This window comes from Phyllostomus discolor, chromosome 6, assembly GCF_004126475.2.
Source record: "Phyllostomus discolor isolate MPI-MPIP mPhyDis1 chromosome 6, mPhyDis1.pri.v3, whole genome shotgun sequence".
Taxonomy (NCBI): Eukaryota; Metazoa; Chordata; class Mammalia; order Chiroptera; family Phyllostomidae; genus Phyllostomus; species Phyllostomus discolor.
In genome coordinates, this window is record NC_040908.2 from 14,173,321 (window position 1) to 14,199,576 (window position 26,256).

Sequence of the window (26,256 nt, forward strand, 5' to 3'; positions counted from 1 at the left end):
GATGCTGGAGAGAACATGGGGATGCAGATAGCTTTTGAGTTTGTGTTTTCCTTTCCTTTAAATCAATACCCCGAAGTGAAATTCCCGGGTCCTACGGTAGTTCTGTCTTTAAACTTTCCAGGAACCTTCATGCTGCCTTCCACAGTGGCCGCGGCAACGTGCACTCCCACCAGCAGGTGCAAGGGCCCTCTTTGCTCCCGGTCTTCCCGTCTTCCCGGACACCTTATTTGTTGACCTTTTGATAACAGCCATTCTGACAGGTGTGAGCCGAGACCTACTGCGGCTTTGGTTTGCATTTCCCCGATGAGCAGAGATGTTGAGCCTTTTTATGTGCCTGTTGGCCGTCTCTGCGTCTTCTCGGAAAAACATCTATTCAGATATCTGCCCATCTTTTATTTGGGTTGTTGGTGGGGGTTTTTTTTCTATTGAGTTCTATCTCTTTGTTACCTCTATTGGATATTAGCCCCTTATCAGATATATGATTTGCAAATATTTGCTCCTATTCCATAGGTTGCTGTTTCATTGTGTTGATGGTGTCTGTGCTATGCAGGAGTCTTTTCGCTTCCATTCCCACCTTTTACCAGAATTAATTAATCAGCCTTAGCTGCACGTTCGTCATCGCGCCTGGATTCCCCCAACCGCTGTGCCAGTGAGGCCACAGGGAGATGGCTCTCCTCGCTCTTCCCTGCTGGACAGAGGAGGAGACTGAGGCTCTGAGAAGGGCCGTGGCTTGTGCCCTGCTCGCAGCTGCTCACTGCTGAGGTCCCCTGGCTTCTGGTCCTCTCCACCAGGCTGCTTGTGTGGAGAGCGTGGGCCCCACTAGTCGCTTAGCACCAGCCCAGAATCCTAGAATTTCAGCAGGGGAAAGAAATGACGTTCCAAACCCCTCCTCAGCATCCTGGCACTGTCCAAACACCTCTCAGGGAGTCCTTCCTCAGGGAGAGAGCCCGGCACAGGTAGAAAGGAGACTGCTGTGGCCTAGGGCCTCACCTGTCTTCACCCTGCTCAGCACCCCCTCATTTTCCCCTGAAATTTCCCCTCCCATTTCCTCCAGCTCTGACATGACCCAACTTCCTCAGAAAATCTGGGACTCAACCCTGGCTGGTGTTGCTCCGTGGACTGAGCTCCAGCCACTGGTTCAATTCCTGGTGGAGGCACATACCTGGGTTGCCGACCGGGTCCCCAGTTGGGGGCGCATGAGAGGCAACCGATGGATGTTTCTCTCTCACACCCCTGTTTCTCTCTGTCTTATTCTCCCTCCCTTTCCCTCTCTCTAAAAATAAATAAATAAAATCTTTTTAAAAAATCTGGGACTCAGATAAATCACAGTTGAAAAAATCAGGGCTCAGAATAAATCATGGTCAAAAAAACCAGGGCTGTCTTTTGGGGAGCACACATTTCATTACACTTCTAGAGGAAAAAGAAGCCAGCGGGCATTCATAATTTTTAAAAATGACTTCAGTATTTTTTAAAAACATAGCCTGAATAATTAGATCCTGCAGCACGCCCTCTTTGTGTCTGCAGATCCTGGGCAGGCTCTCTAGCCGGTCGGCTCACTTCACATCGGACTAGAAGCTAGTATCTCTGTTTTGTTTTTTTAAAAAAACACTTATCGAGGTGTGATTGACATGCCAAAAGGCCCCATATTTAAATATGTAAATATACATATTTAATGTGTACAACTTGATGCATTTGGAGGTGAGTATACATCTGTGAAACCATCACCAAAATCCATGCCGTAAACATATCCATCACCTCCAGAAATTTCCTTCTGCCTTCTGGGTTTATTATTATTATTATTATTATTTTTAATTTTATTTTCATTGTTGTTCAAGAACAGTTTTCTATCTTTCACTCCCATCCCAGCCCACCCCCACAGCCCTCCCCACCTCCCTCCCATTTCCACCCCCCCTAGTTTTTGTCCATGTGTCCTTTATGCTCGTTCCTGTGAACCCTTCCCATTCTCCCCTGAAATTCCCTCTCCTCTCCCCTCTGCTCACTGTCAGCCTGTTCTCTATTTCAGTGTCTTTGGTTATATTTTGCTTGTTTGTTTGTTTTGTTGTTTAGGTTCCTGCTAAAGGTGAGATCATATGTATTTATTATTGTTGTTGTTATTATTATTATTATTACTATTATTAGACTACCCAAGATCCTCCTTCTTGGGAAGTTTTTAAGTATACAATACATTATTGAGATGGACATGGACTGCAGTTTCAAACTGGGAATGGGTCCCTCTGGTCCACCCTGCCCACTTGACAGACAGGGAAACTGAGGCTCAGGTCAGAGAAGTGCTCTCCCCAGTGAAATTTAGCTTCTTAGTGGCAGAGCCAAGTCTCAGCCCAGGTCTGAGTCCACACCCAGTGCTGCCCGCACAGTTCTGTGGCCCCACTGTGGCCTGGGTCTGGGCAGCCCGGGGAAGGCGCAGGGACCACTTTCTGAGCCCTGATCCCTGCCCACCTGCCCACCTGCCCACCCCTGAGCCTCAGGCTGCTCTGATGCTCCTACTCACACATGTGTCTGGCTCAAACTGCAAGGGGCTGATTAGATGTAATTGCTTTGCCTAGAGCGAGCTATCTGCCTAATAGAATCAGCTCCCAGTAATTAGCCTGCCAGAGGCCCATTTCCCGTGCTGGAGTCCTCTGGCCTCCAGGCCTTTACTCCAACCTGTGAGCGTGGGGCCTCTGCAGACAGCAGGGTGTCTGGTACATGAGGAGGGGGCGCGGGGTATTGGGCAAGAGGGGAGAAGCTGGAAGAAAGCTCAGCAGGGACTTCAGTGATAGACCCCCCAGGGGCCAGGGAACTACAGTGCTTCACGGTTGCAGGGCCAGAGACCCTGGCACAGAGGGACTGCTCCGTAAATGTCGAACTGAGTCCAACTGAACCACAAGGAGCATCTAGTCCAGCCCCAAATTCAGCACATTCAACAATCAAGTCCAAAGGCATTTCTGGCAGACCTACTATGTGCTAAGAACTGTACTAGCTCCTTGGATCCATCTAAAAGGCCCCTGGGGTCCTAAAGGGCTAGTGAAGCTATGCTTGCATACTTCCATGGGCCAGAAGCTCGTTACAGCCTGGGCAGCCCATGCCTTCTTCAGAGGCTTAGAGAATATTCTGTCTGTCTGGGGCTGCGAGCTCTTTCACTGCAGCATCTCCTCGCAGATCACTGGCCCCCTCCTAGGCCACCCAGAGCAAAGCTAATCCTTCTTGCATGTGACAGCAGACATGTCCCCTGTATCTTTTCTGCAGACACAATATCCCAAGTTGCTTCGGTTGTACCACATACATCACGCCGGTGAGACCCTCGTTAATCTGGCCGATGGGCCTGGGGCCTGCTTCTGCTGTCAATTCCCCTCCAGACCCAGCATGGTCAGGAGCCCTGCAGCGGGCACCCTGGGGGTCAGGGTTCCTCTGCCAGCAGAAAGAAGTGCAGCGACAGCCAGGACAGGACACTCCCCAAGGAGAGCCTCAGTGGCAAGCCAGCTGCTCCACCGAGGGAAAGACACCTAAAACTCACGAGGAGTGAAGTCACCTCTCATGCCCTCTCCCCTACCCAGGCTCACACACACACAATGCTGTGTGCACTCTCGGGGACCACTCGATACTCACTGGCTGATTAATCATCGCAAGTGCTATTATAATTATTGTGTTTAGTGCTGAGAACAGGCTGCCTCTGCTCAATTCTCAGAAGCCATAAACCTGCAAAGAAGGATTTCAAGATTTGTGAGGCTGTGGACTAGATCTCCAGGCTCATTTCTTCCTTAGCAGCAGCACGCTTGTCTGTCAGGGAAAACGAGCCATGGCTGCTCCAGTATCTCAGCAGAGGACAGGCTGAAGAGGCTGGTAAGTCATTTCTGCAATGGGAAGGGGGCAGATTTAGGGAATGTATCTAGTAGTGAAGGTCTGGAAGTCACATTAGCTGGATTGAGCCCCCCACTCTGGCCCAGTAAGACGTGAGGCCTGGATGCACAGTGGGGCGGAAGCACTATGACACTTCCGGGTGTGTGTCCCAGTGCAAACTCCCTTCAGTCCCTGAGGCCACACACCCAAGGACGCCCATCTCAGCGTGGTGTTCAGAACCAGAGGAGCCTGCTGAGGGAGCCCTCTCTAGGGGAAGGGATTTGTCAAAGGCGGTGGATGCTGACTTTGGGCTAAGGCTTTCTGCTAATGAGGGCAGTGAGCCTGACCCCACAGCAGCTCCATGAAGACAGCCTGGTCCCCGCCCTCAGCACTAGGACACCTGAGTCTGCATCCTGAGCTGGCCACTGCTCACGTGGGGCAGGACTGAGAACAGAGCCAGGTGTCTGCCTCCCAGCACACTGCTGTCTCCCCAACAGCTCCCAGAGCCTCTCCTTTGTGAACAGCTGACTTTCGTGTTTGGTTTGGGCTTGAGAAATTAAACAAATAGTGTCTCTTGACAAACGCAAGCCGGCTGCACTGGGACCAGTTCTGCTCTGTAAACGCAGGCTAATCCTCCGTGTCTCTCTCCCTACAGAGATACACCAAGAAACACCTCAGTCACGCCCGGAGCACCCTGACTTCCATCAACTTGCCCTCCGGGGCCCTGGCGCAGCTCTTGGTGTCAGCTGCTCCCCTGTCTTTCTGCTGCAGCCCCTGGGCCTGCAGGGCCCCTTCCCATCTCCAGCCTGCCCCTGGCTTGATGCTGAGATGACTCTGAACATTCCTTCCTCCAGCGAACCATGGGCCCCAAGCCCTGCCAACCCGCCTGGCCTGGACAGGCCCACTGGAGTGGGTGCAGGGTATTTACAGAGTGCCCTTTTGAATCAGGTGTTGTACCGAGAGTTGAGGGGCACAGCGATGAGTAAGGCCCCTTCCCTGCCCAGTATGGTCTGGTCTGGATAGGGTGGACCAGAATTTCACGTGGGGCTACATTCCAGCTAGTAACTGACAGAGTCAGAATGTGGACTCAGCTATCTGACTTAGGGTCAACTCTTTCACTCCCTACCTCTCTGCCCCCTGCCCTCACCCTCCAGCCGAACTGGCAGACAAAGAGGGGCTTCAAAGCAACGGACGGAGAGGGCTCCGGGCCCCTTATCCTTTAGATCACATTCTTGGCCATTGCTGGTCCCAGGGCCAGGCCTGTCATTACCATCACAGAACGTCAGAGCAAAAAGAGGCCTTTTGAGACAGTCAACCCTTTCTTCTGCAGAAAAGGGCACTGAGCCACAGAGAGGCTGTGTGGCTCTTTCAAGTCCCCGCAGGGAGTAGGTAGTCGGTGGCGGCCCTGAAGCCAAGCCCCAGGGCTCTGGGCTCCCGGTCCAGTGCGGTCTCCACGTGCGTCCTCGGGCCTTCGGACCCTCACATCTGTCCTTATCCGCTTCCCCTAAACCCGTCCAGGCCTGCTGCAGCTTTAGAAGTGTCTGTCTGCAAAGACTCACAGGAGCAGGTTGCTGGGGTTTTCTGCCTGTGGACGCCACCGTCTGTGCCCCTCTCCCTGCTGACACTGCTGGTCTCTAGCCCAGAGGGTGTAGCAAGGATGCTACTGAGTGCACGAGAAAACACGTGGAGCAACTCTGACATGCAAAACACCGGGCCCCCCACTGGGGAAGGCACAGTGCGAGTAGGAAGGGCCTCCACCCTGGAGAAGACAATGAGCCGGTGCAGGAGACACATGTTAGCAAGTTGACTGGTCTCCTACACAGGGGAAGTAACTAGTGAATTGAAGTTTAGCCAGGGTGCCTTGGAAGCACAATGAAGCCAGTAGTTTTGACTGACGGCAACTAGGGAATGCTTCATGAAGGAAGTGGCCTCTGAATTGGGTCTTGAAGCCCGAATAGAAGTTCAACAGAGAACGGAGGAGCCGGCACCCCAGGTTATGGGAGCCACGGGAGCCGGGAGGGGAACGTGAAAGTACCTGGATGTGCCTAGAGCTTAGAAAGGGAGGGAGTGAAAGATAAAGCTGGAAAATAATGTGTGCATAACAACATGCGACAACAAATTCTAATTAATTTGTGTATCATTTATCATAACTCTCACTGCGTCTTTCTCCTCACAGACTAAAGCCTTAAAAGCAGTGAGCAGGAACCTCCTCTCCCCTTAGTCTTGGAAGAACTGGAGAGGCAGAAGCAGGCCGGGAGGGTCATGGGGTGTTACACACGAAGGGAGCACAGACGTGTGCTGCCTCTGACCCCTCCGCTTGTGGGCGTGCACACCTCCACTTGTGGGTGTGCACGCTTCCATTTTGGGTGTGCAACCCGAGGGAGAGGGAGGGGCTGGCCCCAAGTCCCACAGCCCCACAGCACCCAGCCCAGGCCGCCCCGCCCTTCACTCTGTTCTTCTTCCTGCCCAGGGCTTCAGGAAGTCGTCACGCAGAAGGCGGACCGATATCATAATTTGAGAGACGTAAAAAAAATCTCTGATTGGCCCGAAGCTTCCTCCACTTAAGTCACCAATGGAATGGAGAGGAAAAAAGAAAAAGATCATGGAAACGTGAAGCTGAGCAGTCTTTCTCGTGTATAGCAGACAAGGCTGATGGAGGTGCTCTCTGACCCTTGGCCCTGGGAAGGGTGGGGGCATGCCCATCAGGTGTGGGCAGGACCTAGGAATCTTGGTTGAAAGGGTCTGTGGTTGAAAGACTGTGAGGTCTTTGGCACAGTCCCCCCACCCAGGTCGAGGGCGAGCTGATGAGGCTCTTGACTGAAGGTCCTAAAGGCTACTAAGAAGCTTAGACGGGCACCAGCTTGAATCCCCCACCCGTGCCCCCACTTTAGGAGAAAGGGGGAGGAGGGGCAGGAGGAGAAGACCCGGGCTGCCCTCCTGGGCTCCAGGGGCACTAGGGGTGCGCTGCCTTGCCCCCACTGTCAGGCATCCTAATCCCGCACATAATGGAGGCTACAGGAAAGACCCCCGACCATGGGGCAGGACCCTTCCTACTTTCCACGCCTCGGTTTCCTCATCTGTAACCTGAGAGGGTTCGGCTAGACAGTCTCTGGAGGTCCTTCCCATGCTGACGTGCTGTGAGAACAAGCTTCTTCATAATGAATAATAAATGCCCTGCCCCTGAAGACAGCCTTTTCCCTTTTCTGAAGCGTTTACACTCACCGTATCGCCTTTCAGCTGCACAGCAGCCTGTCCTGGCGGCCAGAAGCAAACAGCCCCTCAACACACGGCCGTCCACACCGAAAGCCAGGTCTGGCCAACCACCGCTCCTCTAGACTGGCTTCGGGGCGGGTTGTGGCCAGGAGCATGGAACCCCACGTGTACCCCTGCCCCTGGGAGCCAAGGAAGGCAACGCTTCTCTGCGAGAAAGCCAGCAGATGCCAACGGGGAAGGCCTGCAGTAGGCTGGGTTCACAGTCAAAGGGGCAGGGCCAGAAAGTTTGTGTCTTCAAAGAATCAAAGATCTTGCGGGTAAGGGAATGCCAATAGGATGGGGAGAGGTAAGGTGGGTGCCAGCGAACAGGGCCCTCCCATCAGGCTCCGGTGAGAGACTGAGTCCTGGGGAAAGGAGATGTCACAGAGCCCATATCGCCTGATCTGCACACGCATGGCCTTCCGATCAGGAAGCGAGCACAGCTACCTAGCGTCTTCCAGATCCTTAAAAACTGAGCCTCGAGGACTCATGACGGAGAAGAGCGTGGGCTCAGGAGGCGGGCTGAAGTCCCTTCCCAGCTGAATGGTCTTGGCTGATTCTCCACACTGCCTTTAGCCTCAGTTTCCCCATCTATAAAATGGACGTGACCATGTCAGGGTTGTGGCAAGGACCAGAGATAGTGAATGTGATAACACGCCTAGCCTGACACGCAGCAGATGCTTGATACACACTTGTCGAAGGGAAGAACAGGCTGGTGGCCCTCCTGGGAAAAGCCGTGTAGTGTCCGGCAGCGGGGGGCCAGCCCAGGCTGTGGGCAGATGGTGTCCCCGCCCCAGCTGGCTGCCTCCTGGGCCCACCCTGAGTCGGGGGCCTTGGGGCCTCTTTCATGGCTCTCCCCGTGGCCCGTGCCAGGGTCCCATGAAAGACTTTTGACCCTCCTTGGCAGTGGGCTTTGCATTCCAGTCATTCTGCTCACTGAGCCCATCCAAGTCTGGAGCTGTTTGCAGCTAAGCAAGGCCTGCGGGATCAGCTGCCACGGCACCTCATCCAGGAGATAAGGAAGCGAGACTCTGAGAGGGGCAGTGACGCCTCGCCTGTGGCCCCACAGCCTGCCCCGCCTCACCTCCACTGCCACCATGTCGACAAATGAAGAAACTGAGGCACAGGGAGGCCTCCTGGTTCTGTCGGCAAGCCTCCAGATCTGGGCCCCGCCTGCCCTATTTCACAGAGACCTCCCTTCTGCGAGGGCACCCCGTGCTGGTGTCAGCGTTGTCCTGGAAGCCCAAGCCCAGGCTGGCCTGCGGGTGCCGGACAGGGGCCCCGAACGAGTCCGAAGAGCCCGACAGGCCGTGGGCAGCAGAGCAGGAGGCCCTGGGACTGGGTGCTCCTGGCCTGGGCTGCCGTCTGGCTTTCTCAGCCAATCCCGGGAGCCACGCTTCTCTGGGAAGGGACACGTTTTATGAGAGCAGGGTTGTCCCTTGGGTGTCGGCCCACAGGTGCCCGGGGCCACAGCTGTGCCCTCCTGTTCCTGAGAGAGCCGGCAGCCTGGTGCAGAGGAGGGGCTGTGGTCTGGAGCAGGGGAAGCTCGGCTGAGCCTGGGCGCGGGCACTAACTCACTGTGTGCCTTTGCCTGCCCCTTGACCTCTCTGTGCCTCAGTTTCCTCATCCTCATAATAAACGGCAGGAGCAAGGCCCAGGTCCCTTCCAGCCACAGCATCTGTGATTTCCGTGGAGGGGAGGGGAGGAGAGGGGTGGGGTGGGCGCTCGCTCTGCCTTTCCTCCCCTAGCTTTCCCGGTTCTGTGTTATCCGTTTATCTCCAGCTCTCCAGGTCTCCCTGTCACGGTCTGCCGCTCTCTGCCTCTCTCCCTCGGTGTTTTTCTGCTGGCCTCTTCTTTCTCTGTGTCTGTGAGTCTACCTCGGGTTTTATCTCCGAGTCCGTCACACCCCCCTCTGCCTCTTTCTCTCTCTCTCTCCCTCCGTAGTTGCCTGCGTTTCCCTGCCTAGTTCTCCGGTTCTCTGGGTATCTCTCTCCGTCCTGCCTGCTCTCTCCGCGGCCCGGCTGGCTCCCCGCCCCCTCCCCCTCCGCCGGCCCCCCCCCCCCTCCCTCGGCGCGTCTCCCCAGTCCTTATTTGGCTGGGCGGGAGGGCTGGCGGGAGGAGGCGGCCTGCGGGCGGGGGGCGGAGGGCGGGAGCGGGGCCGGGCGGAGGAGGGCGGTGGGTGGTGCTGAAGGGACAGCTCCGCGGCGGCGGCGCCGTTGGCGGCGGCGGCCCCGGGGCGCGGAGCGGGTGCCCGGCGCGGGGAGCGGCGAGCGCAGCCATGCCCCAGGCCGCCTACGGGGCAGCAGCAGCGGCGGCCGAGGCCGGGGCGCGGGCCGGGGGCGCCGGGGGGCCGGCGGCGGCCCGGGCGGGACGATGAAGCGGCAGAACGTGCGCACGCTGGCGCTCATCGTGTGCACCTTCACCTACCTGCTGGTGGGCGCCGCGGTCTTCGACGCGCTCGAGTCGGAGCCCGAGATGATGGAGCGGCAGCGGCTGGAGCTGCGGCAGCAGGAGCTGCGGGCGCGCTACAACCTCAGCCAGGGCGGCTACGAGGAGCTGGAGCGCGTCGTGCTGCTCCTCAAGCCGCACAAGGCCGGCGTGCAGTGGCGCTTCGCCGGCTCCTTCTACTTCGCCATCACCGTCATCACCACCATCGGTAACTACTCGCCGGCGGGGGGCGGGGACCCTGGGGCTGGTAGTCCGGGGTGGACCCGGGAGGGGCTGTCCCGGGAGGGGGCTTTCCCGGGAGAGGGTCTAGGCGCCGAACCCCGCGCGCCCAGAAGCCCGAGTTCAGCCCGGCGTGTCTGCTCCGCGGGAACGGGACTCAGGGGAGGCGTCGATTCCTGGCTCCCGACCTGACTCTCCAGCCGGGCCAGCCCCAACTTGTTCCTGCCAGGCTGCGCGGGGCCCCGGGGGACTCTGAAGTGTGTGAGAGGGGCAGGAACGACCGGCGGCGGCTGGGGAGGAGGGGTGTGGCCCGGCCAGGCCGCGGAGCAGGGCGCTCAGAGGGAGCCGCCGGGAGCGTTGCACTCCTCCGGGCCCCTGCAGAGGGGCTTCCGCACCCGGAGCCGGCGGGGCTCCAGGGAGACCCGTGGATGCAGGTACTCGGCACTCTGGGCCACTCTGGGCACTTGCAACACCCTGTAACTGCAGGCTGTAAGGGCCTCTGTGTGTGTGTGTGTGTGTGTGTGTGTGTGTCCAGTTCCCAGAGTTTGGGCACCACCAGCCAGTGCCTTTAATGTTGTTGGGGTAACAAAGGTGGTGCAGGAAGCCAGATCCAGCCTTGTCCGCCCACTTTGCTGTCCCAGGAAAACAGTCACCTCCCAGGAATGGCCCCAGTTCTCTTGCCCAAGCCAAGGCCAACAGCAGGCATCGGAAGGCACACACACACACACACAGACACACACGCACACACCCAGATTCACAACTCAGGAATGGGTGCACACACAGGCACAGACACACAGCACACAAATGGATGTCCAGGAAAGATGTCTCCAGTGAGGCCCTTGTGGTGCTGTTCAAAAGTGTCCAGGCCGGAACAAACACCTTACCCACTCCCAAGACCTGGATTCCAGCCCAGCTCCATCACTTCTCCCGCTGTGTGACCTTGGGCAAGTCCCGGCCCCTGCCTGGGTCTCGGGCTCCCCTCCTGACAGCCAGAGGTTGGCTGGAATGATCTCAAGGGCTCCTCCCAGTCCTGACACGCTCCCAGTCCACCTTTCCCCAGATCCCACTGGGATGCCTCCAGGAGCTGTGTCCTCCATCTTCCCCGTTCCCTCTCCTCTCCCTGGTCCCCTCCTTGCCTTGGCTGAGCTCCCAGGGGCTCGTTGCCACTTGGCATGGCCCGTGACAAGATGGCAGTGTTTTCCTGGGAGTCAACAGGAGCCGAGAGGGTAAAAGGCAGGACTACACGCGGTCCCTGCAGTCTCCCCACTGCAGGGCCCTGTGCCGAGGCCCTGCGGCTCTCAGGGGCCACGTGGAGCTCTGCTGTGTGGCTTCTGGGTTCTTCTCTTGGAAGAGGGAAAAAAGGGGCCGCAAGTGGGTGGCCCAGGTAGGGACACCTCTGGGTTCTGCTGACCCCGTGAGGTTAGAGCAGGATAATCACACCTGGGCCTGCCCCCAAATCAAGCAGCTCGCTTTCCCAGGAAGGACCAAACCGGGGGTCTGCTCCCTTCTCGTGCCGCACCGCCACCTGCCAGGGTTTTAGCAGCACTGAACATCCTCAGGCCTTCCCTCTCCCTCTTCCTGAACGTCATACCCATGGTTATGTGCCCCCTTTTTGCTCAGTCCCAACTGTTCTCTGCTCCCCAGTCATATCCCAGTTCACCTTCTTGCCTCTGGCCTCATTCCACCCCCTCACCCCGGACAGCACTGGCAGAAAGAACCTCCCCAAAGCAGAGCCCTGACCCTAGCAGTACCCTACTCAGAAGCCCTCCATAGCTCCCCCTATGTGTGGAATCTGGTCCACGCTCCCAATCTCAGGATGTAAGGACCTTTATACCCGGCTCCAATCTCTGTGCCCAACTGCATTTCTCGCTTCTCACTGACCTGTCCCTCCACTGCAGCCAGACTGTCCCCTGAGAACGCCGTAATTGTGCCTGTCTGACACGCCTGTTCCTCTCTCTGCTGTTCCCCTTGTCCAGGCTAAACTTGCAGGTCCAGCTCAAACCCCACATCCTCCTTAAACTCTCCCAGAACATCCCAAGCCAGTGTTCTGCTCTGCATAAGCACAAGGCTTACTGTCAGGATGACCTGGGTGACGGCAGAGGCTCTTGTGCATGGTTATTGACATTTAAGGGGGTGTGTTTCGTCTCTTCAACCACACTGTAATTAACCTCCACAGGGGCAGGGCCCCATGGTGCCCGTTTCCGTGCTCCCTGGGCTGGCGCAGTACCCAGGGGCACACCTGAGCCCTCGCAGGAGGCTACCGATGGGTTTAAGCTGCACAGAAGTGACAGGGCATGGTCTTTTCCCTGCGTCCCTGCCGCTTCCCAGAGCGCTCACAGTCCTCACCAGGAGAGACGTTAAAAGCTGACAGACAGAGGGAGAGGCCGACCAAGTGTGGTTCTGGTGATTATTTATTTACGAAGTGCGGGGCACGGGGAAAGACAGCAGTGAAGCACCACCCTTGTTCCGTGGGGCCCCCAGACTGGCACTGCCCACTCCCTGACTCACTCAGCCATCGCCGGCTTTTTGTCGCCTTTTGCTCTCGCTGTGCTGCCCAGCTGGGAGCTGTCGACAGCTCTGCCCTAAGGAAAACCTGTCTGGGCTGTGATCAGACGGCTGGAAGGGGTGCTCTGTTAGAGTGATCTTGACCCAATGCCTACAGGCAGCAGCCTCTCTCCACCTGATCCCTTTGGGGACCCCAACGGGCCTCCTGAGGCACCAGTAATCCCATCGGGGTAGAATAATGACAGAAGCTCCCCTTCATTCAGTACCTTAATGGTCCCAGTGCCCCTTCATCTCAGGTCTCCAGCCCCAGCCTTCGCAGCTCAGGGGCGTTTCCAGCGCAGGCATGCTCAGCTCGTTGCACAGTGAAGGTGTGGGGGCCCGGGGAGGGGGAGGGGCTTCCCCACCGTAATGCAGCTGGTGAGCAGCGGAGTTAGAGCAAGAAGCTGGGTCTTCCGACTCCGAGCCTAGTGCTCTTTTCCCTGCTGGTCTCTCGCTGCGTCCTCTGCCTCCATATGCTGTGACGCCCCGAGCCAGCCGGGATTGTTGGCATGACCAAGATGTGCTCAGTGGTGCCAGCTTGCAGGACACCCACGGGCAGCCTTGATTGGTTGCAGGTCAGCAGGGTCCGCGTTAGTCATTCACCTGGTTAGTCACAGTCCCTGCTGGCTGCAAGGATTCCTCAGCTCCCTCATCTGTGGCCTCCCAGCCAGGAAACCCTTCCTTTGTCGGGCCCTAAGTTCATCAAATGCAAACGGAAACTCTTTTCTGGGAAGCTTATCCTCTCTCTGCTGTTGAGTCATTAAACTCCTCCGGGGCCCCAGCCCCATCTATTCATAGCCCGGAGGCTGTCAGAGCAGGAAGGGGCCTTGAGATCAGCTGGTGCCACCCCTGCTCATACCGAGAGGCGATGGGAGTCACACAGCCTCCCAGGCCCCCACTCCGTCGTCCCCTTGTCCAGAATGCCTATTTGTTATTATTATTAACAGCAACAATAATAACAGGAGCCCCCAGGCAATGCCTACCCTGTGGCAGGCTCCATCCAAAACCCCTTATTGGTACCCTCTCACTTTATTCCCTTGCTGGCCCTTCAAGGTGGGCGTTGTTACCTACATGTTTCAGCAGAGGAACCTAAGGCTCTGAGTGTACATGACTCCCCCATGGCCTTGTCGCTGGAAAGGAGGCACCTGCCCAGACCCAGCTGAGCCTCCCTGACGCTCATGCCCTGGATATTTTGCCAGTTCTTCCTCTGCTTCAAGAACGCAGCCCAGACCCTTGTGTCTCACGGGCACAGAGTGGCCACAGCTTGTCTTTCCCCTGATAAAGCCCTCTCCAGAAGAGCACAGCCAGCCTGCTGCCTCCCCGCGTCCCGACCCCTGACCAACCCGGTGCCCAGCGCCAGGCCTCCCCGAGGGTGCCGTGGGCTCATAGGTGCCCGTTCTCCCACTGCAGGTCCCCCGAATCCTTGCAGCTCTAAGGCAACGAGAGACCAGGTGACCCACTAGCTGAGGGGGCTGGAGCAGGAAGGCTTCTGCCCTGCTCCTGCCTCGGCTTCCGGCCTGCTCTCAGCGGAGCACGGGCTCCTATTGCCCCCCTCCTGGCCTGGGGCCCCTCTGATTAGGAGTTCGAGCCAGAAGGGACCTGCGCTCATTCCATCCTTCCAAGAAGGAGGAAAGTGCAGAAGTGACCTGCCACCCCCAACCCCAAAGTCCTCCAATAAAAGAGTGGCAGGAAACATTAGCAACCATCCGGACGCCCAGAGAGGTGAGCCGGTGCCTGAAGTCGTACAGACAGTTGAAGGTCCGGCCCTGGTTAGAGCCTGCACCTTCCCCCGTCACCCCGGCCTGCTCCCCTCCAACCCCCATCTTTCTTTGCACCGGGGCCTCAGCTGCTTATCACTCCCCTGTTCCCAGTCCTCTCTTGACTTCCCCGGGGGGGACACGGGAGGGCAGCCCAGCCTGGAAGAGTCCCGCTGCCCACTCTCAGCGGCATTTCCTGCCTCTCCACCCACGGGCCGCCCCTCTGCTTCAACCACGGGAGCCCTGGCTGAGGGTGGTGCAGACACGTGGGCACTGGCCGAAAAGCCAGAGTGCCTGGGTTCGTCTCTCAGCCCACCGCCTCCCTCACTCCCCCAGCCCCCGCTGCCAGCCGTGTGATCTTGAACAAATTAGTTCCTCTGAGCTTGTTTTGTCGTTTACAAAATGGGTGGATAAAACCTGCCTCCCAGGATTAAATGGGGTAATATACAGAAAGTGCCTGGTGCAGAGCAGACACTTAATAAACAGTATCTGCGAGTATTACTGTGATTTAATATTCTTGTCCGTGTAGTATGACTCCCCCCACCCCACCGAAAGGGGACTGCAGTTTCCTGTGGATTTTACCACAGCCACAGTGGTGGGGACAGTGGGGTTGAAAACCAGAGGCTGCTACCCCCTGCCCTTCACCCTTCTAATCCCACCCCCGCCCCCACCCCAGAATTTCAAGATCTTCACCTATGCCTGGAGCCTGCCTGGCATCCAGGCTCACCGGCAGTGCTCCCTCCTCAGCACAGCCAGGCGCCACAGAGAGCCAGTCGGAGAGAGCGAGGGGCACAGCAGTAGGAGGGCCTGCCCTGGGCGGGAACAAGAAGGCAAAAGTGCCAGTTCCGCTCCGTTCAGTTGCTGGTCCTCTGTGACCACCCGCTTCCTCCTCTACAAAGCGGGTGTGTTTTGGATCAGGGGTCCCTCCGACTGCTGCGCCTCCCGCCGACGTGTCCGGGTCCCACCCATCACGACTGAGGACTGCAGACCTGGAGGGAGTGGGGGTGGGAGTCGGACAGACGTAGAAGACACACGGCTGGCCGCAGCGGAGACAGGACAAACACAATAAGTGTTTTCGAAGGAAACGTAAACAAGCGCAGATGAATGCAGTGCAAATCGCACCACAAACAGCTCTCAGCTGGCAGCACAAACGGTGAATCTGGGCGTTGATTTCGTAATTTTACAAAATGCAAAAATGATTTTCCTGCAGTCAGCCAGCAGGAAGGGAAGAGCCCCCGGCTCCGACCGGGACGATTATCAGTTTGGGCAACCTCGGCGGAGGCCCGGGTGGGGGCGCTCCCCCTGCCTCCGACAAGTGGCTTCACCTCCGCCGTGGACGCAGGGGGAGTCACGTGTCTCGAACACGCCAGGCACCGTCCCAGGCCCTTCTCCTCCCTCACCTGCGTTCCCACAGCTGTCCTGGGAGGGCCGGCACTGTCACCTTGTTGCAGTCGAGGAAAGGGAAGCTCAGAAGGGGTCAGAGGCTGGCCCAGGGCCCTGCGAATGTAAAATGACAGCGCCAGGGCCCGCACCCCAGACTGTGGGGGGTATCTTTTCTCAGAGCCATGCACCCCCTCACCCCCCACGGAGCCCCTGCCACCCGTCTGTGGGAACACCACAAATGACGAAGACGGGCACCAGGGCCCACGCAGGGCAGGCACTCTAGCTGTGGCCCCTGGGGCTGCGGGCACAGCAGGTAGCCCAGAGAGGAGTCTGAGTTTGAGCTCCAGCCCTCTCACTTTCCTGTGCGGAAGCTGCAATTCAGATCAAAACAGGGGGCTCGCTAAAGGCCGTGCTTGCCACTGTCATCAGAGCTGGCCTTGGGGCCCGGCTTGCTGACGCCTCACCCCATGTTCTTGGGTGCCCCGCGCGCTCTTAGAAGAGAGAGCAAGCTGCCAGCCGGGCTGTTCTGCTGGCCCTGGGCCTCCCCCTGATCCCTCTGTGAGCCTCTGGTCCTCAGAGAGTCACCTGTCAAGTGCCTTTCGAGGTCATCAAGAGAGCAGCCAATGGCCAAGCTAATGCCACTGCCTCACGTCTGTCCACACTTGCCCGTCGTGCAGGAGCTGACCCCGCTCAGGCAGGTGAGACCCGCTCCTCGCCTGGGGCCCTCCACCCCAGCTACCGCCCCGAGTCACACTTTCGCTTTCCCGTTTCACTGCAGCAGCCAGAGCTGCCGCCTAGGGCGAACAGCTCCAGGCCTCCTGGTCCTGTGGCCTCCTGGGACCCCTGCCAAGCTGGGGCTACCCCCCTCCCTGCTTCCTCCAGTGACACCCAAGGACCTCTTTGGGAAGAGGGCAATGGTTGCTATGGATACAAGGCAGAAGCCTGGCCTAGGAGCTAGAAATGTAGAAATGGGGTTCTTTCTCTGCCCTGAGAGGCCCTTGGACAAATTGTTTCCCTCTCTCCCCCATTCTCTCTTCCTACCTCTCTCCCTCTCTCTCCCTCTCTCCATCCTTCTCTTTCTTTGTTTCTCTCCATCTCTCTCCTCCTCTCTCTCTTCCCCTCTTTCTCTCTCTCTGCCTCATTCTCTCCCTCTCTCCCCCCCTTCCTCCCCACCCCCGCCTGCCCCAGTACTCGTGGGAGAACAGACACTTCCCTAGCGTGCCTCAGTCTTCCCAGCTGTACAGAGCTGTACCACAGGGGGAACTGATATAGGCTAGCTCAGCGATACAGAATTTTCTGTGTTAATATTTCTCAACAGCAGATCCAGGGGATGACCTAGTCAGTCTCGTTTACATACAGATTCTGAATGAGCAGGTCTGGGATGGGGCCTGAGACTCTGCATTTCTAGCAAGGCCCCAAGATACCTGATGCTGTTGATCCGTGGTCCACACTTTTAGTCGCAAGGATCTAAAGAACCCGGAGACCTGACTTCTGGGAATACACAGACATGTGGACCACAGTTTTAAGAACAAGATTTAGAACTGGAAAAATCCTTAGGAATCTGGTCGTGAAATGTTAGCGCCAATGGCCTCAGAGCTAATGGACCATTCTCTGAGGCTGGGAGCGGGGCTGTGATGGGCCCCACGGGAGCCAGCCCTGGAACCTGGGCGGGGCCACGTGCTGTACAGTCCCTGTGCGTAGGAGAAGGGGCAGTGGAGAGGGGGGATGGACAGGGATGGAAAAGGGCTTGTCCAGTAGGGGAGCCTCCAAACAAGAATCCGCCGGTCCTCAGCTGTCCCCCCTTTCCTCCCCACTCTGGCAGGGAAGTGCCTTGGATCCATAGCAGATTGAACATCAAAGCAGGAACCTGGCCCCTCCCTCGTGGCATCCACCCAAAGCCTCAGGGCAGTAGGCTTCTAGCCCCCATTAGAAGAAGAAAGGCAAGCTCACTTCTTCTTCCGTGGCCTGGGACCCAGACAGCAAAGGCCCATAGAAGTCGCCCGGTCCTACGGCCACAAGATACACTCATCCTGTTGCCAGCTCCAGTGTGGAAGGCAGGCAGCAGGACAAGCCTATTGCTTCCTCAATGTGTCAGGCCACGCATGTCCGCACACTTCCAGAGGCGCATCAACAGCCCAGGGGGAGGGTCAGAGGAGGGAAGCAGCATGCCAGTTGATGGGCACTCGGTGGGGCCGGCCTGCAGAGTGTGAGTGCTGCCTTCAGATTTCTGCTGGGCCCTCGGAAGGTAAAAGAATCAGCCTGGGGCTGATGGGCCACATGGGATTGAGTCAGTACTGGTGGGTAGAGCCCATAGAAAGACTTAAGTCCAATATATTTTAGAATTTGTTAAAGTTGAATCTGGCCAAAGATGGACCATCTTTGGTCCATCTTAAGAGGTGGTGAGCTCCCCATCAGAGGAAGCATACAAAAGACACAGGATGGGCATGGAGCAGAGGTCACCTGTATGGGCATGCATGCAGTCAAGGTTCAACCAGTGAAGTAGAACCAGTAGGAGATATATATATATATATTAAGATATGTATTACAAGGGGTTGGCTTACGCGATCAAGTGGCAGGCTGGGCAAGTTCAAAACCCATAGAGCAGGCCCTCAGGAAGGACAGGCCGGAACCCCTCCCTGCACGAGCGGAGGCCCTGTCCACTGCAGAATTTCTTCTTCAGGGAATCCTTAGCTCCAGCTCAGCTCTAGACGCCTTTCGACTGATTGAGTCAGGCCCACGCAGGTTACCTAGGATGATTTCTTTTACTTAAAGACGACTGATTATGGACTTTAATCACATCTACAAAATGCCTTCACAGCAACCTCTAGATTAGTGTCTGACCAAATGACCAGGGGCTTTATTCAGCCTGGCCAAGGTGACACATCAAAGAGAGGATCACATTGCCCACAGAGCAGACAGGGGGCTGCAATCAATGGCTTTTAAGACTCTTTCCCAACCCTGAGATGCTTTGATTTCTTGATCTCCAAGGGAGCATCCTGGAAAGTTAGAGCAGCCAAAGGGGGACTCGGGCATGTCCTGGGGGTCCCCAGACCCTCTGAGTCTCAGAACCAAGGCCAGCCTTCATTTCAGCCAGTTTACAAAAACCACCGAGCTCTCCTGATCGCCGGGCACTGCACTAAGAGAATGAAAAACTAAGACCTAGATCCTCCCCCGGGGAGCCTCTGGTCCAGCAGAATCCTGGAACTACAAGCTAAATGGAATGTATGCTACCTCCTAGAGGGGCGACTAGAGCAGGGACCCGAGAAGGCTTCCAGAAGCTTCCGGGGTGCTTCAGGCAGGTGTGAGTGGAGAGTGAGGACTCCGGCAGGGGAAGATGGGCAGCCAGCGCTTTCCAGGGTGCGGGAACAGCATGCAACTGGCTGAAGGGCGCAAGCATGCCAAGGAAAGGTGGTCAGGAGCAGGCCCTGGGGCGGGGGGACTGAGTCCTGGACTCTAGGGGGTGGGCTGGATTTGACAGGTGCTGCAGGAGGGAAGTGAGAGGCTCCAACCTGCATTTGGAGGCATCGCCTGGATCCTGGCCGGTGGGTGTCCCCATGACCCCAGTTGAACTAACGGTTACCCTCAGCAGCTCAGTGGAACTAGTAGGTGTCCCCATGACTCCTGCTGAAACAGTGGGTGTCCTTGTCTGCTCAGCAGAACTCGGGGGTGCCCCCATGATTCCAGTTGAACCAGAGGGTAATGACCTGAATCCTGATGGCCCCTTTTCACTCCCTCCTGGTCACTCAGCAGACCTCAGCCAGCCCCCAGGAAGTGCTTCCACCCCCTCCCCCCGATACGCTTTCTATTCTGGACCAAAGGTCCACTCTAGAGCCCGGACCAAGCTCTGTCTTACGGGTGGCGTGCAGGAGCCCCCGGGACCGTGCAGAGCTAACAGAGATGACACTTTGTGGATATTCTCTGCAGGGACAGCCTCAGCCGACTCTCAATCCCCTTCGTCTCTGCTCAGGGCTCCACAGCTTGGCGTGGGATCCGTGTCCCTGGTCTGGAATGTGCAGGGCCTCTCCTGACCACAGCTCCGGTGCAGAAATAACCATCTCAGAAACATGCAGAGAGGCACATTCCCGCCTGCCGGCCACAGGACCCCGTGGGGGCTCTCTCCAGAGACCCAAATGATCGGGCCCAGTGGAACGGCCCAGAGAGAGGGATGCCAGGCTCTCAGACAGGAGGCGGCCTCTCCTCTGGGACGGGGCTGGTCCTCCTGGGGTGCAGGGGAGCTCCCCGAGGCCTTGGGAACAGGCAGGGGGCTGGCAGTTCCAGACAGGAGACAGTCTCAGATCAGGGCAACGGAGGAGTCTTCCCTGGGATGCTGCGTCCAAACCTCAGCCCCGACATTCCCCGCAGAGCCGGCTTCAGCATTCACGGTCATGAACCAAGGCTGCCCGCCATTCCCCGGGAGGCGTCTCACTGAGTCCTCAGCACTCTTATATATAAGCCCCGTTTTACAGAGGGGGACCCTGGGCTCAGGGGGTTAGGAAATGCTCCCAAAGTCACACAGCTGGCAGAACAGGGCTGCACAAAGCAGGCAGAGCACCTGGTTTACGGAGAACATGGCCGTCCAGGTCCTCTCCAGTGCCGCACAGCAACCCGGGGCTTCAGAGGTCAGGGTTCCCACTTCGCCAACAGAGACACAGGACTCGAGGGCACGAGGTTACTTCCTGCGACCCAGGGCCAGTAGCTGTGGGAGCAGGAGTCAAATCCAGGCCTTCCAACCCTAAAACCAAGCTCTCCTCCCGAGGGCTGAGGGCGGGTCACTCCCCCGTATGGACGCCGGTGCGTTTGAGAAGCACGTGTCAGCCCACAGAGGGCCAAAGGCAGGGCTGTGGAGTGGCGTCGTCACAGAGTGGCCCTGGTTCCATGCCATCGCCATCCTTTCTGAGCAGAACAGGACCCTGGCACTAGAACTGGGAACAGAGTGAGGGTTCTTAAGAGTGGCCAGTGAGTGAGAAAGGGGACCTTGTTGGGGGTGACAGGCCACTCACCCGCTTACCAGTACCCTGGGGACGGGGGTCAGATGGTCCCTGTGTGCGGGCGGGAGGCCTGTCCCAGGAGCATCCGCTGTGTGGGCCAGAGCCGTGAGGGTCAGGGCCCGGCCCCCAAGAGTGAGTTCATCAGAGCTGCGCTGCACCCAGGAGGCTGTGAGTTCTCACGGGTCCCCAGGGGAGAGCATCTGCCCCCGGGCACAGGGGTATGGAGAGCTTCTCCAGCCGGCCTTCAGCAGCGGGGTGGCTGGGCCCCTTGCGAGCAGTTAGCATTTCCTCCCTGGGTTTCTCTGGTGCTTAAGAAACACTCCAGGGGCAGCTGGGGAAGAACCCTGGGGGTTCACCAGCCAAAGCGGCTTGGAGTGAGCCAGGTGGCAGGGACGTCGGGGTCCGGGGGTGGCCCCCGGAGAAGGTCCGTTTCCCCCACCTCCTTTGGGAAGAACAGGGACTGGGAGCCTCAGTGGGGGCCCTGGGGACAGGCTGCGTCTCCCACTCACGGCCGTGGCTCTCATCTCGGCCTGCTCGCCACCAGCCCCAGGGAAGGGAGTCAGCCCAAGGGCTGCCTTCAGCCACGTGCACTTCGCTTGCCTGGGAACACACTGGGGTGGGGGGGGCTTGGGCCAGGCTGAGCCCGTGGGGCACCCTCTTCCACATGGCCCGCTTCGTGGGTTTGCCCCCGCAATAGTGAGACAGTGAGCCCCTCTAGAGCTGTTCGCCGTCCTTGGTGCACCTCCAGAGGGGGCCAGAGGGAAGGCGCCCGGACCAGACCCCGAGGCAGCCTGCTTCTCTCCGGGGTCTTGCTCGGCCCAGCACCCAAGTCCTTAGCACCCTCTTCTCCCTGGGGCACCCGAGGCCTTGATGTCCCCGCCTGCCCCTCAGGGTTTTCCCATGCATTCACAGAGGCTCCTCGGACTTTCTCCGAGTTGTGACTGCTGACTTCGTGCAGCGGACTGAGGAAAGTGGGGGACACGGTTCCCTCCATTGTTCCTCTGCTACCACCTGGCCGTGACACCCATGGCCAGTCATAGCCCACCTGGGCTTCTCTGCCGAGGACTGAGCCAGCAGCATGCAGGACGCTTACAGCGCAGATGGCCTCTACAGGACCTCTGCTTCTCCCAGCCCCTCCCGGGGAGCATGCCACCCGGGTCACCCTCTTGTCCCCATTTCACCCCATGCTGGCTGAGCCCTGGAGCGACTTCCTCTGTGTCCAGTCCCAAGAAAAGAGCTCTGTCCGGGACCTCCCAGTCACCCCCCTTAGGGAAGGAAAGCATTTCTGACTGCGGCCTAGGCCCCGCGCTATCAGCAGAGCGAGTGCACTGCCCCAGCCCCTGGGACAGCTGGAATTCAGGAGCCTCCCACCCAGAAGGGGAGGCCGCTCACGCGGGCAGCTCCCACAGTAGCCCTTGGGTGGGGTGTGGGAGGGAACCACGGTGCTGAGAGCGGGCTGACCCCAGCCAGCGCTTTCTGACAGGCGCAGCCCGCAGAGAGGTGGCAGGCAGCCTCACTCCCCAGGCTGCCCCTCGACCCGAGCCGGCCCGGGGAGAGTGCACTGGTGGCCAGGTCTGCAGCCCGGGCCCTGGGCTGACTCAGAGCCTCCCAGGGCCCTGGGAGCTAAGGTCCTGCTCGAGGACCAGCCTTGGACACCCCAGCCAGACCAGGGACCTGGCAGACCGTGAGCCCTGTGGGTCCTCACGATGGCTGGATATCTCAGAACATTAAGGGGTAGTACACGGTGACCCCTTGCGGAACATACACAGGCCAACGCAGGTCACGGCAAGCACCTTCCTCCGCCGGTGGCTGGAGGGGCGTCAGTTTAGGGGGCAGACACTGCCATGCCCATGCAGGACCAGGGCTCAGTTTGGCAGTGTCTGGGGTCCTTCGGGCTCCTTGAGAACCACGGGTTCACTCCAATCTCCCTCTCTTCCAGATGAGGAGACTGAGACCCAGGGTAGGGTGCAGGGTGCAGGGAGAGATGGGGAGCGGCCCGCCCCAGCCACTGGGGCTCTGCTGCTGGGTCAGGAGCAGTGACAACGCCAGTCCTCAAACCGGGGCCTCCTGGCTCTGCTCCTCCAGGCATTCCCACCGTCGTCTCTCCGTTCCCTGTTTTTCTGAGCATCTGCCGTGTGCCGGCACCATCCTAGGCCTCAGGGCCTCAGCCCCTGTCCTCATGGCGCCTGCACTTCCGAGGAAGCAGATAGTCAAGAAAGTTTATGATCACAAATAAACCATCATCTCAGTGGTAACAAGCGCCAGGAGTCCGTCCACACGAGGACGTTTAGAGAGCGATGGGGAGGAGGGATGGGCAATCTGGGAGAACCTTCCAGGGGTAGGGGGGCCGCTGTGTAATGCAAAGGTCAGAAAAGAGCCCTCTGGGGGCACAGCAAGTGCAGAGGCCCCAGGCAGACAAGAGTTTGGGGTGCTGGAGGAACAGGGGGCAGGAAGAACGGCGTGGGTACAGCACCCCGAGCAAAGAGGCGGGAACTGGGAAGGGCCGGGTCTTGTGGGGCCGTGGAGGCCCCTATCGAGAGCTTGGATTTTATTCTAAGTGGGACGGAAGTCCCCAGAAGGTCTCAGGCGGGGCTGTAGTATGCTGTGACTTAAATGTTCCCGGAGCACCCCGGCTGCTCTGTGGAGGCGAGAGGGGCGTGGAAGGGGAGGGCAGCTGGGAGGCCGGGCAGGCTGCCTGCAGGTCCGTGACTCGAGAGAGTGGGTGCTGGACCTGGCGGCGACCGTGGGGGGCTGGGCCGAATGCGTGTTTGCGGGGCAGACGTGGCCCTGCCCTGCTGATGGGTCGGAGTCATTTGTGCTGGAGAGGAGGCAGGGAGAGGGCGGTGGGAGTCAGGGGGAGAAGGCCGTCAGTGATGGGCTTTGGTGGACAGTAAGCATCTTCTGAGCAGGGAAATAAAACCTGGAGAATAATAGGCTTGGTAAAAAGATGAGATTTAAGACTTCTATTTTAGACACGCAGGTTAATCTTGAGGTGCTTGTTACAAACCCACGAAGGCGGTGGGAGAGACAAGCCTGCAGCTCAAGGGACAGGGGTCAAAACTGAGAGATAAATTTGGGAGTTATCAGGTGGAAATAATATTTAAAGTCATGCAGCTAAATGAGATCAGCTGGGGAGATAGGCGCCTGGGGCCAGCCCCTTCTCCAACACCAGCAGGGGGAGCGCGGAAGGGGCTGCCAGGGGACAGGGGGACACCTGGGAAGTGCGGTGTCTGGGGGCCAGGAGGAGTGTTTCGGGAAAGAGAGCTGTCCACGGGGTCAGATGGCCTCAGACAAAGAACCAGTGGGCCTGGCAACACAGTGGCCATTGGAGAGAGACATACATTGACCACGGAGACGGTGTGACATTCAACATCGCACGGGAAGGCGAGGACGGTAGGGGAGTCTTCTGTGCTCGTACAGCCTGGAGTTGAACGCAAGAGCCAGAGTCCAGGAAAGGCCGGGGAGGGAAAGAGCAGTATCACAGATCCGTTTCAGGCTCTTCCATAAGAGCCTCGCAGACCTCCTCCTGCAGTGGCCCACGAGGTAGCTATCATTATGTTCATTATGCAAATGAGGCCCAAGGCCCAGCAAGGTTATCGGCTCAGGGCATCCAGCCAGGGACCTGAGTCTAGGCCCGTGTGACAGCGAAGTCCCTGCGCACTGTGCAGCGGCCTCCACCTCCCAGCTGCCAGCTCTGCCTGCCTCTCCTCGCAGCCTCTGCCCACCTCCCCTCCCCCCGCCCGCGCATCCTTGTCCTTTGATCACTCCTGCCAGCTCCCAGCAGTCTTGGCCTCCGCCTCCTGCCCCCCAGAAAGCTCTGCTTTTCTCTTTGATCCTGCACATCTGTCCTGGCTGCATCCTAAGCTGGGCGTCATGTCCCCACCCCCACCCCCACCCTGACCCCGACCTCGTATGGGCAAGATGACCTCGCACCAATGTGGAGGGCCTGCAGGAGTTTCTGAGAGCCTAGTGCCTGGGCCTGTGGGATGGGAGTGTGGCTTCTGCCTCCTCAACTGCCATTTGTGAAGAGCCTGGGGGGTTTCGGTCCTGGCCAGCCTGCGGCTCAGCCCCTGCTCAGCCCCTGCTCAGCCCTGAGGGTCCGGAGATGGGAGCTCCCAGGCCAGGGTGCCTGAAGAGGCAGCCAGGAGTGAGCGGCCAGAGAGGCCATGCATCCTTACCCCAGTGGGGCAAGATGGGGCTCAGAGTTCTCAAGAGAATGGTACGGACGAGAAGTGGTGGCTGGGAGCCCTAAACAGGGAGACGCAATTGGCAAGACTGGCCACCTGCCCCTCCCCCACCACCACCACCACAGGCGCTGCAGCCCGGCAGAGGCGGGGCACTCAGGACCTCGGTGTCCCTTCTGGAGCCTGAGTGGTACCCGTGGGAAACGGGGATGAGGCCCCGGCAGGAGCAAGGGCATGGAGCTCTCTGCCAGCCTGGCGCTCCCTTCGCTCCCCAGCTTCTCGGGGAGGCCGCCCAGGATGTCCAGAGCCACCTCCAGCTCCTCCATCAGATCCTGAGGCCTCGTCCACCCCAGGCTGCTCTGGGAGGGCCGGTTGCCTGGCTCCCCACTGGAAGGGAGGAGCACGGGCACCTGGGGCCCAGCCGCTCTCCCAAAGCCCTGAGAGGGGGCCCGCAGCAGTAATTAGCTTCTCACACGTCCCCCGGGTTATTTTTAAAATAACACTGGCACGTGGCTGGCTGGCTGCCCTTGCCAGGTGCTCCCGCCAATTTGGGCAGGAATGGATCAGGACAAAATCCGACCTCTCCCCAGGGCCCCCACTGAGTGCCAGAGCCCCTCACTGCACGGCCAGGAGGTTCCTGCTGTGCCCAAAGCCTGGGCCGGGCCTGCGGGGAGCAGGTGGGCCAGCAGTGGGGGACCCCCAGGAAACCCCCACATCACTGTCTTTGACCAGGTCACCTCACCTGCCAAGCCTCAGTGCCCTCACTTCTCAGTGGGGTGTGTGACAGTGGTGTCTGCCTCTCTGACTGTCAAACCCTTAAAAGTGAGCGATAAACTAAAATGCTGCACAGACACCCCCTGCCTGCTTACGTGCTGCCCCCACGGCTCTGCTCACGCCCCTCCAAGCCAGGCCCTTTCTTCTGGGTGAGTGACTCCCAGTCTGAGCTTCCTCTGTTCTCTTCACCCTTTCCCCACCTGCCCTGAGACCTGCCAAAATTTAGCCCTGAAACCTGTCCCCTTGGGGCGGGGGGGCACAGCAGTAGCTGAGGTTGCAGAGGTATGACACATGGCAGGGGCATCAAAAGCAGGCTGCAAGTCTGGGCACTGGGGAGCCATGCAAGGTTTTTGAGCAGAGGAGTGGCGTGTTCCGAGTGGAGCATAAGCTGGAAGGAGATGGGGGGAAGACTAGGGGAGAGGGGGATGGGAGCTGCAGGGGGACAACGGTTAGGAACTGCCGCCCGAGCCCAGCCTAGAGAGGGTGGCTGGAGGAGCAGGAAGGGCAGGACCAGGGAAGGGGCAATGGCTGAGACTCATCGGTGTGAGGGAAGAAGAGGAGGGAAAGGCAAAGTTTGCACCCAGCTGACTGAGGAATGAAAACATTCCCAGAAACTGGGTGGCACAGAGAGGCCCAGCGTGGAGCAGGGCAGGAGGGCACGTTCCTCCAGGGGTTCCTCCCTGGAGCCGGCGTCAGAGCGCCCAGGCAAAGCCGTGGCCCCTGCTCACAAGCACAGTGCAGAATGAAGCAGAGGCAGCCGGGGGACACGGCGAAGGACCAGTGGGAAGCAGGACCAGTGAGAAGCCAATGGCCAAGGCCACCGTGTGGGACGGCCCCGGGCGTGCACTGGGCAGAGGGATCAGCCAAGGG

At 58.7% G+C, this 26,256-nt stretch overlaps 1 protein-coding gene across 1 annotated transcript in view; it reads left to right on the forward strand.

Annotated features, from left to right (window-relative positions):
* The first annotated feature begins 9,331 nt into the window (after nt 1-9,331).
* The window catches only part of KCNK3 (potassium two pore domain channel subfamily K member 3), a 35,797-nt gene continuing 18,872 nt past the window's right edge, over nt 9,332-26,256 (forward strand). The window contains exon 1 of the mRNA XM_028516430.2: nt 9,332-9,745. Coding sequence (XP_028372231.1) covers nt 9,463-9,745 — 283 coding nt within the window. The 5' untranslated portion in view covers nt 9,332-9,462. The remainder of the gene's footprint in view (nt 9,746-26,256) is intronic.